The sequence below is a fragment of the Panulirus ornatus genome, chromosome 62, assembly GCF_036320965.1.
Source record: "Panulirus ornatus isolate Po-2019 chromosome 62, ASM3632096v1, whole genome shotgun sequence".
Taxonomy (NCBI): domain Eukaryota; kingdom Metazoa; phylum Arthropoda; class Malacostraca; order Decapoda; family Palinuridae; genus Panulirus; species Panulirus ornatus.
The window spans coordinates 201,557-216,468 of NC_092285.1; the positions used below are offsets into that span (position 1 = coordinate 201,557).

At 42.8% G+C, this 14,912-nt stretch overlaps 1 protein-coding gene across 5 annotated transcripts in view; it reads left to right on the forward strand.

The window, feature by feature from the left end:
- Positions 1 to 14,912, forward strand: part of zda (peptidyl-prolyl cis-trans isomerase zonda) — a 180,014-nt gene that overhangs the window by 143,532 nt on the left and 21,570 nt on the right. For all 5 annotated transcript variants that reach the window (XM_071656149.1, XM_071656150.1, XM_071656147.1 and 2 more), the window contains exon 6: positions 27 to 141. In XM_071656149.1, the coding sequence (XP_071512250.1) occupies positions 27 to 141 (115 nt within the window). The remainder of the gene's footprint in view (positions 1 to 26; positions 142 to 14,912) is intronic.

Consider the following 14,912-nt stretch of genomic DNA (forward strand, 5'->3'; position numbering starts at 1 on the left):
TATATCTTAAAATGTTCCTCTGTTAGGAATCGTAAACGTGAAAGGGGAAATTGGTGGTTCAACAGGGAGGAGTATTCTATGGCCATCCAGTGTTACAGTGCAGCTGTTGACTTCCTTGACGATGCTGAGGAGGAGTATGGGGTAAGAACTCAAATACTTAGTGAATTTTGGTATTATGTTTGTGAATGGCCAAATATTTTCCTCAAAATGATAAGTGAAGAATGACTTTGTGTCTGGGCAGTATAAAGCATTTTTTCTTAAAATTTTGATAAATGGTTAGTAACTACTAGTTTCTTTTGAATTTTGGGCCTGGTTTTGAATTAATTAAAATTTCCAAAACACATTTAATAAACTGCTTTTTGTAAATATTGTTTTGGAAAATAAATGTATATATATATATGAGCTTGGAAAGGAGACTTGTGTGAGAAAGTACCTGGAGAGATTGAGTGCAGAATGGAGAAAGGTGAAAGCAAATGACGTAAGGAGAGTGGGGGAGGAATGGGATGTATTTAGAGAAGCATTTAAGGCTTGTGCAAAAGCTGCGTGTGGTATGAGAAAGGTGGGAGGTGGGCAGATTAGAAAAGGTAGTGAGTGGTGGGATGAAGAAGTAAGATTGTTAGTGAAAGAGAAGAGAGAGGCGTTTAGACGATTTTTGCAAGGAAGTAGTCCGAATGACTGGGAGATGTACAAAAGAAAGAGGCAGGAGGTCAAGAGAAAGGTGCAAGAGGTGAAAAAGAGGGGAAATGAGAGCTGGGTGAGAGAGTATCATTAAATTTTAGGGAGAATAAAAAGATGTTTTGGAAGGAGGTAAATAAAGTGCATAAGACAAGAGAACAAATGGGAACATCGGTGAGGGGGCTAATGGGGAGGTAATAACAAGAAGTGGTGAAGTGAGAAGGAGATGGAGTGAGTATTTTGAAGGTTTGTTGAATGTGCTTGATGATAGAGTGGCAGATATAGGGTGTTTTCGTCGAGGTGGTGTGCGAAGTGAGAGGGTCAGAAAGAATGGTTTAGTAAACAGAGAAGAGGTAGTGAAAGCTTTGCATAAGATTAAAGCTGGCAAGGTAGCGGGTTTGGATGGTATTGCAGTGGAATTTATTAAAATAGGGGGTGACTATGTTGTTGATTGGATGGTAAAGTTATTCATTGTGTGTATGGTTCATGGTGAAGTGCCTGAGGATTGGCAGAATGCATGTATAGTGCCATCGTACAAAGGCAAAGGGGATAAAGGTGAGTGTTTAAATTACAGAGGTATAAGTTTGTTGAGTATTCTTGGGAAATTATATGGGAGGGTAATGACTGAGAGGATAAGGGGATGTACAGAGCATCAGATTGGGAAGAACAGTTTGGTTTCAGAAGTGGTAGAGGATGTGTGGATCAGGTGTTTGCTTTGAAGAATGTATGTGAGAAATACTTAGAAAAACAGATGGATTTGTATGTAGCATTTACGGATCTGGGGAAGGTATATGATAGGGATGATTGAGATGCTTTGTAGGTGGTATTAAGAGTATATGGTGTGGGAGGTAAGTTGCTAGAAGCAGTGAAAAGTTTTTATCCAAGGATGTAAGGCATTTGTATGAGTAGGAAGAGAGGAAAGTGATTGGTTCCCAGTGAATGTCGGTTTGCAGCAGGGGTGCATGATGTCTTCATGGTTGTTTAATTTATTTATGGATGGGGTTGTTAGGGAGGTGAATGCAAGAGTTTTGGAGAGAGGGGCAAGTATGCAGTCTGTTGTGGATGAGAGGGCTTGGGAAGTGAGTCAGTTGTTGTTCACTGATGATACAGTGCTGTTGGCTGATTCAGGTGAGAAACTGCAGAAGTTGGTGACTGTGTTTGGTAAAGTGTGTGAAAGAAGAAAGCTCAGAGTAAATGTAAATAAGAGCAAGGTTATTAGGTTCAGAAGGGTTGAGAGACAAGTTGATTGGGAGGTAAGTTTGAATGGAGAAAAACTGGTGGAAGTGAAGTGTTTTAGATATCTGGGAGTGGATTTAACAGTGGATGGAACCATGGAAGTGTAAGTGAGTCACAGGGGTGGGGGAGGGGTGAAGGTTCTGGGAGCATTGAAGAATGTGTGGAAGATGATAACGTTACTTCCTAGAGCAAAAATGGGTATGTCTGAAGGAATAATGGTTCCAACAATGTAATATGGTTGCGAGGCATGGGTTATAGATAGGATTGTGAGGAGGATGGTGCATGTGTTGGAAATGAAATGTTTGAGAACAATATGTGGTGTGAGGTGGTTTGATCATATAAGTAATAATAGGGTAAGAGAGATGTGTGGTAATAAAAAGAGTGTGGTTGAGAGAGCAGAAGAGGGCATGTTGAAATGGTTTGGTCACATGGAGAGAATGAGTGAAGAAAGATTGGAAAGGGATATATGTGTCAAAGGTAGAGGGAACGAGTAGAAGCGGGAGACCAAATTGGAAGTGGAAAGATGGAGCGGAAAAGATTTTGAGCGACTGGGGCCTGAACTTACAGGAGGGTGAAAGGCCTGTAAGGAATACAGTGAATTGCAATAATGTGGTATACTGTGGTCAACTTGCTGTCAAAGGATTGAACCAGGGAATGTGAAGCGTCTTGGGTAAACCATGGAAAATTTTGTGGGGCCTGGATGTGGAAAGGGAGCTATGGTTACACATGACAGCTAGAGATTGTGTGTAAACGAATGTGGCCTTTTCGTCTTTTCCTAGTGCTATCTCATGTGTATGTGTGTGTGTGTGTGTGTGTGTGTGTGTGTGTGTGTGTGTGTGTGTGTGTTTGGAGGTGCTATTTTATGTGTGGTGGGGTGGCAATAGGAATGAATGAAGGCAGCAAGTATGAATATGAATTTGTTTATTTTGTTTATTTTGCTTTGTCGCTGCCTCCCACATTAGCAAGGTAGCGCAATGAAACAGACGAAAGAATGGCCCAACCCACCCACATACACATGTATATACATATATACACATGAACATAATTCATACTGTCTGCCTTTATTCATTCCCATCACCACCTCACCACACATGAAATAACAATCCCCCCTCCCTCATGTGTGCAAGGTAGCGCTAGGAAAAGACAACAAAGGCCACATTCATTCACACTCAGTCTCTAGCTGTCATGTAATAATGCACTGAAACCACAGCTCCCTTTCTACATCCAGACCCCACAGAACCTTCCATGGTTTACCCCAGATGCTTCACAGGACCTGGTTCAATCCAGTGACAGCACGTCGACCCCGGTATACCACATCGTACCAATTCACTCAATTCCTTGCACGCTTTTCACCCTCCTGCATGTTCAGGCCCCGATCACTCAAAATCCTTTTCACCCCATCTTTCCACCTCCAATTTGGTCTCCCACTTCTCCTCGTTCCCTCCACCTCCGACACATATATCCTCTTGGTCAATCTTTCCTCACTCATTCTCTCCATGTGACCAAACCATTTCAAAACCCCCTCTTCTGCTCTCTCAACCACACTCTTCTTATTACCACACATCTCTCTTACCCTTACATTACTTACTCGATCAAACCACCTCACACCACATATTGTCCTCAAACATCTCATTTCCAGCACATCCACCCTCTTGCGCACAACTCTATCCATAGCCCACGCCTTGCAACCATATAACATTGTTGGAACCCCTATTCCTTCAAACATACCCATTTTTGCTTTCCGATATAATGTTCTCGCCTTCCACACATCCTTCAACACTCCCAGAACTTCGCTCCCTCCTCCACCCTATGATTCACTTCCGCTTCCATGGTTCCATCCGCTGCCAAATCCACTCCCAGATATCTAAAACACTTCACTCCTTCCATTCAAACTTACCTCCCAACTGACTTGTCCCTCAACCCTACTGTACCTAATAACCTTGCTCTTATTCACATTTACTCTCAGCTTTCTTCTTTCACACACTTTACCAAACTCAGTCACCAGCTTCTGCAGTTTCTCACACGAATCAGCCACCAGCACTGCATCATCAGCAAACAACAACTGACTCACTTCCCAAGCTCTTTCATCCACAATAGACTGTATACTTGCCCTTCTTTCCAAAACTCTTGCATTCACCTCCCTAACAACCCCATCCATAAACAAATTAAACAACCATGGAGACATCACACACCCCTGCCACAAACCTACATTCACTAAGAACCAATCACTTTCCTCTCTTCCTACACGTACACATGCCTTACATCCTCGATAAAAACTTTTCACTGCTTCTAACAACTTGCCTCCCACACCATATATTCGTAGTATCTTCCACAGAGCATCTCTATCAACTCTATCATATGCCTTCTCCAGATCCATAAATGCTACATACAAATCCATTTGCTTTTCTAAGTATTTCTCACATACATTCTTCAAAGCAAACACCTGATCCACACATCCTCTACCACTTCTGAAACCACACTGCTCTTCCCCAATCTGATGCTCTGTACATGCGTTCACCCTCTCAATCAATACCCTCCCATATAATTTCCAAGGAATACTCAACAAACTTATACCTCTGTAATTTGAGTACTCACTTTTATCCCCTTTGCCTTTGTACAACGGCACTGTGCAAACATGCAGGAGGGTGAAAGGCGTGCAAGGAATAGAGTGAATTGGAACGATTGAACCAGGGCATGTGAAGTGTCTGGGGTAAACTGTGAAAAGTTCTGTGGGGCCTGGATGTGGAAAGAGAGCTGTGGTTTCGGTGCATTATTACAAGACAGCTAGAGACTGAATGTGAATGAATGTGGCCTTTGTTGTCCTTTCCTAGCGCTACCTCGCACACATGAAGGGGGAGGGGGTTGTTATTTACTGTGTGGCGGGTTGGCGATGGGAATGAATAAAGGCAGCCAGTATGAATTATGTACATGTGTATATATGTCTGTGTCTGTGTTTGTATATATATATGTATACGTTGAGATGTATAGGTATGTATATTTCCGTGTGTGGACGTGTATGTATATACATGGGTATGTGGGTGGGTTGAGCCATATCTTTTGTCTGTTTCCTTGTGCTACCTCGCTAACGCGGGAGACAGCGACAAAGCAAAATGAATGAAATAAAATAAACCAATAATATATCACAAAAGCAACAAACTAAATGCCCTCACATTACTTAAATATAACCAGATTTGGATACGAAAAAAGAATCCCTTCCTGTACAAAAAATTCATTCAATCCACTTTAAACTATGTCTCACCTGCCCAGTCTTCCACTTTTATCAAAAGCAAATACATAACAAAGCTGCAAACCACACAAATTAGTGCACTCAAAACAATCATTTGTCTATCAACCACAAACACTCAACACCTTCACAATGAAATAAAGAAACACATACATAGTGAAATAATACAACAAGAATTAAACATCTAACCTCCCAACTCGGCCTCAACTTCAACACTCCAGACATACATCCATTAGAAACCACAATCTCCAGACAATCACAAGTCACAGTCTCCCATTTACACTGTGGACATCACCCATCATGACACTTCTCACCCGAATCAGCCACCAGTGCTGTATTGTCAGCGAACAACAACTGACCCACTTTTGGGAGCAGCTGAATGAGTGTGTTAGTGGTTTTGATGCACAAGACCGGTTTATAGTGATGGGTGATTTGAATGCAAAGGTGAGTAGTGAGTAATGTGGCAGTTGAGGGAATAATTGGTATACATGGGGTGTTCAATGTTGTAAATGGAAATGGTGAAGAGCTTGTGGATTTGTGTGCTGAGAAAGGACTGGTGATTGGGAATACCTGGTTTAAAAAGCGAGATATACATAAGTATACGTATGTAAGTAGGAGAGATTGCCAGAGAGTGTTATTGGATTATGTGTTAATTGATAGGCGCTGCGAAAGAGAGACTTTTGGATGTTAATGTGCTGAGAGGTTTAACTGGAGGGATGTCTGATCATTATCTTGTGGAGGCGAAGGTGAAGATTTGTAGGCGTTTTCAGAAAAGAAGAGAGAATGTTGGGGTGAAGAGAGTGGTGAGAGTAAGTGAGCTTGAGAAGGAGACTTGTGTGAGGAAGTACCAGGAGAGACTGAATAAAGAATGGAAAAAGGTGAGAACAAAGGAGGTAAGGGGAGTGGGGGAGGAATGCGATGTATATAGGGAAGTGGTGATGGCTTGCGCAAAAGATGCTTGTGGCATGAGAAGCGTGGGAGGTGGGTTGATTAGAAAGGGTAGTGAGTGGTGGGATGAAGAAGTAAGATTATTAGTGAAAGAGAAGAGAGGGGCATTTGGAAACAGATGAAAGAATGGAAAGGCAAGGAAACAGACAAAAGAATGGCCCAACCCACCCATATACATATGTATATACATACACGTCCACCCACGCAAATATACATACCTATACATCTCAATGTACACATATATATATACACACGCAGACATATACATATATACACATGTACATAATTCATACTGTCTGCCTTTATTCATTCCCATCACCACCCCGCCACACATGGAATAAGAACCCCCCTCCCCCCTATGTGTGCAAGGTAGCGCTAGGAAAAGACAACAAAGGCCACATTCATTCACACTCAGTCTCTAGCTGTCATGTAATAATGCACTGAAACCACAGCTCCCTTTCTACATCCAGACCCCACAGAACCTTCCATGGTTTACCCCAGATGCTTCACAGGACCTGGTTCAATCCAGTGACAGCACGTCGACCCCGGTATACCACATCGTACCAATTCACTCTATTCCTTGCACGCTTTTCACCCTCCTGCATGTTCAGGCCCCGATCACTCAAAATCCTTTTCACCCCATCTTTCCACCTCCAATTTGGTCTCCCACTTCTCCTCGTTCCCTCCACCTCCGACACATATATCCTCTTGGTCAATCTTTCCTCACTCATTCTCTCCATGTGACCAAACCATTTCAAAACCCCCTCTTCTGCTCTCTCAACCACACTCTTCTTATTACCACACATCTCTCTTACCCTTACATTACTTACTCGATCAAACCACCTCACACCACATATTGTCCTCAAACATCTCATTTCCAGCACATCCACCCTCCTGCGCACAACTCTATCCATAGCCCACGCCTTGCAACCATATAACATTGTTGGAACCCCTATTCCTTCAAACATACCCATTTTTGCTTTCCGATATAATGTTCTCGCCTTCCACACATCCTTCAACACTCCCAGAACTTCGCTCCCTCCTCCACCCTATGATTCACTTCCGCTTCCATGGTTCCATCCGCTGCCAAATCCACTCCCAGATATCTAAAACACTTCACTCCTTCCATTCAAACTTACCTCCCAACTGACTTGTCCCTCAACCCTACTGTACCTAATAACCTTGCTCTTATTCACATTTACTCTCAGCTTTCTTCTTTCACACACTTTACCAAACTCAGTCACCAGCTTCTGCAGTTTCTCACACGAATCAGCCACCAGCACTGCATCATCAGCAAACAACAACTGACTCACTTCCCAAGCTCTTTCATCCACAATAGACTGTATACTTGCCCTTCTTTCCAAAACTCTTGCATTCACCTCCCTAACAACCCCATCCATAAACAAATTAAACAACCATGGAGACATCACACACCCCTGCCACAAACCTACATTCACTAAGAACCAATCACTTTCCTCTCTTCCTACACGTACACATGCCTTACATCCTCGATAAAAACTTTTCACTGCTTCTAACAACTTGCCTCCCACACCATATATTCTTAGTATCTTCCACAGAGCATCTCTATCAACTCTATCATATGCCTTCTCCAGATCCATAAATGCTACATACAAATCCATTTGCTTTTCTAAGTATTTCTCACATACATTCTTCAAAGCAAACACCTGATCCACACATCCTCTACCACTTCTGAAACCACACTGCTCTTCCCCAATCTGATGCTCTGTACATGCGTTCACCCTCTCAATCAATACCCTCCCATATAATTTCCAAGGAATACTCAACAAACTTATACCTCTGTAATTTGAGTACTCACTTTTATCCCCTTTGCCTTTGTACAACGGCACTGTGCAAACATGCAGGAGGGTGAAAGGCGTGCAAGGAATAGAGTGAATTGGAACGATTGAACCAGGGCATGTGAAGTGTCTGGGGTAAACTGTGAAAAGTTCTGTGGGGCCTGGATGTGGAAAGAGAGCTGTGGTTTCGGTGCATTATTACAAGACAGCTAGAGACTGAATGTGAATGAATGTGGCCTTTGTTGTCCTTTCCTAGCGCTACCTCGCACACATGAAGGGGGAGGGGGTTGTTATTTACTGTGTGGCGGGTTGGCGATGGGAATGAATAAAGGCAGCCAGTATGAATTATGTACATGTGTATATATGTCTGTGTCTGTGTTTGTATATATATATGTATACGTTGAGATGTATAGGTATGTATATTTCCGTGTGTGGACGTGTATGTATATACATGGGTATGTGGGTGGGTTGAGCCATATCTTTTGTCTGTTTCCTTGTGCTACCTCGCTAACGCGGGAGACAGCGACAAAGCAAAATGAATGAAATAAAATAAACCAATAATATATCACAAAAGCAACAAACTAAATGCCCTCACATTACTTAAATATAACCAGATTTGGATACGAAAAAAGAATCCCTTCCTGTACAAAAAATTCATTCAATCCACTTTAAACTATGTCTCACCTGCCCAGTCTTCCACTTTTATCAAAAGCAAATACATAACAAAGCTGCAAACCACACAAATTAGTGCACTCAAAACAATCATTTGTCTATCAACCACAAACACTCAACACCTTCACAATGAAATAAAGAAACACATACATAGTGAAATAATACAACAAGAATTAAACATCTAACCTCCCAACTCGGCCTCAACTTCAACACTCCAGACATACATCCATTAGAAACCACAATCTCCAGACAATCACAAGTCACAGTCTCCCATTTACACTGTGGACATCACCCATCATGACACTTCTCACCCGAATCAGCCACCAGTGCTGTATTGTCAGCGAACAACAACTGACCCACTTTTGGGAGCAGCTGAATGAGTGTGTTAGTGGTTTTGATGCACAAGACCGGTTTATAGTGATGGGTGATTTGAATGCAAAGGTGAGTAGTGAGTAATGTGGCAGTTGAGGGAATAATTGGTATACATGGGGTGTTCAATGTTGTAAATGGAAATGGTGAAGAGCTTGTGGATTTGTGTGCTGAGAAAGGACTGGTGATTGGGAATACCTGGTTTAAAAAGCGAGATATACATAAGTATACGTATGTAAGTAGGAGAGATTGCCAGAGAGTGTTATTGGATTATGTGTTAATTGATAGGCGTGCGAAAGAGAGACTTTTGGATGTTAATGTGCTGAGAGGTTTAACTGGAGGGATGTCTGATCATTATCTTGTGGAGGCGAAGGTGAAGATTTGTAGGCGTTTTCAGAAAAGAAGAGAGAATGTTGGGGTGAAGAGAGTGGTGAGAGTAAGTGAGCTTGAGAAGGAGACTTGTGTGAGGAAGTACCAGGAGAGACTGAATAAAGAATGGAAAAAGGTGAGAACAAAGGAGGTAAGGGGAGTGGGGGAGGAATGCGATGTATATAGGGAAGTGGTGATGGCTTGCGCAAAAGATGCTTGTGGCATGAGAAGCGTGGGAGGTGGGTTGATTAGAAAGGGTAGTGAGTGGTGGGATGAAGAAGTAAGATTATTAGTGAAAGAGAAGAGAGGGGCATTTGGAAACAGATGAAAGAATGGAAAGGCAAGGAAACAGACAAAAGAATGGCCCAACCCACCCATATACATATGTATATACATACACGTCCACCCACGCAAATATACATACCTATACATCTCAATGTACACATATATATATACACACGCAGACATATACATATATACACATGTACATAATTCATACTGTCTGCCTTTATTCATTCCCATCGCCACCCCGCCACACATGGAATAAGAACCCCCCTCCCCCCTTATGTGTGCGAGGTAGCGCTAGGGAAAGACAACAAAGGCCCCATTCATTCACACTCAGTCTCTAGCTGTCATGTAATAATGCACCGAAACCACAGCTCCCTTTCCACATCCAAGCCCCACAGAACTTTCCATGGTTTACCCAAGACGCTTCACATGCCCTGGTTCAATCCATTGACAGCACGTCGACCCCAGTATACCACATCGTTCCAATTCACTCTATTCCTTGCACGCCTTTCACCCTCCTGCATGTTCAGGCCCCAATCACTCAAAATCTTTTTCACTCCATCTTTCCAACTCCAATTTGGTCTCCCACTTCTCCTCGTTCCCTTCACCTCTGACACATATACCCTCTTAGTCAATCTTTCCTCACTCATTCTCTCCATGTGACCAAACCATTTCAAAACACCCTCTTCTGCTCTCTCAACCATAATCTTTTTATTTCCACACATCTCTCTTACCCTTACATTACTTACTCAATCAAACCACCTCACACCAAATATTGTCCTCAAACATCTCATTTCCAGCACATCCACCCTCCTGCGCACAACTCTATCCATAGCCCACGCCTCGCAACCATACAACATTGTTGGAACCACCATTTCTTCAAACAGACCCATTTTTGCTTTCCGAGATAATGTTCTCGACTTCCACACATTCTTCAAGGCTCCCAGAATTTTCGCCCCCTCCCCCACCCTATGATTCCCTTCTGCTTCCATGGTTCCATCCGCTGCCAAATCCACTCCCAGATATCTAAAACACTTTACTTCCTCCAGTTTTTCTCCATTCAAACATACCTCCCAATTGACTTGACCCTCAACCCTACTGTACCTAATAACCTTGCTCTTATTCACATTTATTCTTAACTTTCTTCTTTCACGCACTTTACCAAACTCAGTCACCAGCTTCTGCAGTTTCTCCCATAAATCAGCCACCAGCGCTGTATCATCAGCGAACAACAATTGACTCACTTCTCAAGCGCTCTCATCCACAACAGACTGCATACTTGCCCCTCTTTCCAAAACTCTTGCATTCACCTCCCTAACAACCCCATCCATAAACAAATTAAACAACCATGGAGACATCACACACCCCTGCCGCAAACCTACATTCACTGAGAACCAATCACTTTCCTCTCTTCCTACACGTACACATCCCTTACATCCTCGATAAAAACTTTTCGCTGTTTCTAACAACTTGCCTCCCACACCATATATTCTTAATACCTTCCACAGAGCATCTCTATCAACTCTATCATATGCCTTCTCCAGATCCATAAATGCTACATACAAATCCATTTGCTTTTCTAAGTATTTCTCACATACATTCTTTAAAGCAAACACCTGATCCATACATCCTCTACCACTTCTAAAACCACACTGCTCTTCCCCAACCTGATGCTCTGTACATGCGTTCACCCTCTCAATCAATACCCTCCCATATAATTTACCAGAAATACTCAACAAACTTATAGGTCTGTAATTTGAGCACTCACTCTCATCCCCTTTGCCTTTGTACAATGGCACTATGCACGCATTTCACCAATCCTCAGGCACCTCACCGTGAATCATACATACATTAAATAACCTTACCAACCAGTCAACAATACAGTCACCCTTTTTTAATAAATTCCACTGCAATACCATCCAAACCTGCTGCCTTGCTGGCTTTCATCTTCCACAAAGCTTTTACTACCTCTTCTCTGTTTACCAAATCATTTTCCCCAACCCTCTCACTTTGCACACCACCTCGACCAAAACACCCTATATCTGCCACTCTATCATCAAAGACATTCAACAAACCTTCAAAATACTCACTCCACCTCCTTCTTACATCACCACTACTTGTTATCACCTCCCCATTAGCCCTCTTCACTGAAGTTCCCATTTGCTCCCTTGTCTTACGCACTTTATTTACCTCCTTCCAAAACATCTTTTTATTCTCCCTGAAATTTAATGATACTCTCACCCCAACTCTCATTTGCCCTCTTTTTCACCTCTTGTACCTTTCTCTTGACCTCTTGCCTCTTTCTTTTATACATCTCCCACTCATTTGCCCTTTTTCCCTGCAAAAATCGTCCAAATGCCTCTCTCTTCTGTTTCACTATTAATCTTACTTCTTCATCCCACCTCTCGCTAACCTCTCTAATCAACCCACCTCCCACGCTTCTCATGCCACAAGCATCTTTTACGCAAGCCATCACTGCTTCCCTAAATACATCCCATTCCTCCCCCACTCCCCTAATGTCCTTTACTCTCACCTTTTTCCATTCTCTACTCAGTCTCTCCTGGTACTTCCTCACACAAGTCTCCTTCCCAAGCTCACTTACTCTCACCACTCTCTTCACCCTAACATTCTCCCTTCTTTTCTGAAAACCTCTACAAATCTTCACCTTTGCCTCCACAAGATAATGATCAGACTTCCCTCCAGTTGCACCTCTCAGCACATTAACATCCAAAAGTCTCTCTTTCGTTCGCCTATCAATTAACACGTAATCCAATAACGCTCTCTGGCCATCTCTCCTACTTACATACATATACTTATGTATATCTCGCTTTTTAAACCAGGTATTCCCAGTCACCAGTCCTTTCTCAGCACACAAATCCACAAGCTCTTCACCATTTCCATTTACAACATTGAACACCCCATGTATACCAATTATTCCCTCAACTGCCACATTACTCACCTTTGCATTCAAATCACCCATCACTATAAACCGGTCTTGTGCATCAAAACCACTAACACACTCATTCAGCTGCTCCCAAAACACTTGCTTCTCATGATCTTTCTTCTCATGCCCAGGTGCATATGCACCAATAATCACCTATCTCTCTCCATCAACTTTCACTTTTACCCATATCAATCTAGAATTTACTTTCTTACACACTATCACATACTCCCACAACTCCTGTTTCAGGAGTAGTGCTACTCCTTCCCTTGCTCTTGTCCTCTCACTAACCCCTGACTTTACTCCCAAGACGTTCCCAAACCACTCTTCCCCTTTATCTTGAGCTTCGTTTCACTCAGAGCCAAAACATCCAGGTTCCTTTCCTCAAACATACTTCCTATCTCTCCTTTTTTCTCATCTTGGTTACATCCACACACATTTAGACGCCCCAGTATATATATATATATACATATTTATTTATTTTATATTTATTATACTTTGTCGCTGTCTCCCGCGTTTGCGAGGTAGCGCAAGGAAACAGACGAAAGAAATGGCCCAACCCCCCCCCCATACACATGTATATACATACGTCCACACACGCAAATATACATACCTACACAGCTTTCCATGGTTTACCCCAGACGCTTCACATGCCTTGATTCAATCCACTGACAGCACGTCAACCCCGGTATACCACCTCGCTCCAATTCACTCTATTCCTTGCCCTCCTTTCACCCTCCTGCATGTTCAGGCCCCAATCACACAAAATCTTTTTCACTCCATCTTTCCACCTCCAATTTGGTCTCCCTCTTCTCCTCGTTCCCTCCACCTCCGACACATATATCCTCTTGGTCAATCTTTCCTCACTCATTCTCTCCATGTGCCAAAACCACTTCAAAACACCCTCTTCTGCTCTCTCAACCACGCTCTTTTTATTTCCACACATCTCTCTTACCCTTACGTTACTCACTCGATCAAACCACCTCACACCACACATTGTCCTCAAACATCTCATTTCCAGCACATCCATCCTCCTGCGCACAACTCTATCCATAGCCCACGCCTCGCAACCATACAACATTGTTGGAACCACTATTCCTTCAAACATACCCATTTTTGCTTTCCGAGATAATGTTCTCGACTTCCACACATTCTTCAAGGCCCCCAGAATTTTCGCCCCCTCCCCCACCCTATGATCCACTTCCGCTTCCATGGTTCCATCCGCTGCCAGATCCACTCCCAGATATCTAAAACACTTCACTTCCTCCAGTTTTTCTCCATTCAAACTCACCTCCCAATTGACTTGACCCTCAACCCTACTGTACCTAATAACCTTGCTCTTATTCACATTTACTCTTAACTTTCTTCTTCCACACACTTTACCAAACTCAGTCACCAGCTTCTGCAGTTTCTCACATGAATCAGCCACCAGCGCTGTATCATCAGCGAACAACAACTGACTCACTTCCCAAGCTCTCTCATCCCCAACAGACTTCATACTTGCCCCTCTTTCCAAAACTCTTGCATTTACCTCCCTAACAACCCCATCCATAAACAAATTAAACAACCATGGAGACATCACACACCCCTGCCGCAAACCTACATTCACTGAGAACCAATCACTTTCCTCTCTTCCTACACGTACACATGCCTTACATCCTCGATAAAAACTTTTCACTGCTTCTAACAACTTTCCTCCCACACCATATATTCTTAATACCTTCCACAGAGCATCTCTATCAACTCTATCATATGCCTTCTCCAGATCCATAAATGCTACATACAAATCCATTTGCTTTTCTAAGTATTTCTCACATACATTCTTCAAAGCAAACACCTGATCCACACATCCTCTACCACTTCTGAAACCACACTGCTCTTCCCGAATCTGATGCTCTGTACATGCCTTCACCCTCTCAATCAATACCCTCCCATATAATTTACCAGGAATACTCAACAAACTTATACCTCTGTAATTTGAGCACTCACTCTTATGCCCTTTGCCTTTGTACAATGGCACTATGCATGCATTCCGCCAATCCTCAGGCACCTCACCATGAGTCATACATACATTAAATAACCTTACCAACCAGTCAACAATACAGTCACCCCCTTTTTTAATAAATTCCACTGCAATACCATCCAAACCTGCTGCCTTGCCGGCTTTCATCTTCCGCAAAGCTTTCACTACCTCTTCTCTGTTTACCAAATCATTTTCCCTAACCCTCTCACTTTGCACACCACCTCGACCAAAACGCCCTATATCTGCCACTCTATCATCAAACACATTCAACAAACCTTCAAAATACTCACTCCATCTCCTTCTCACATCACCACTACTTGTTATCACCTC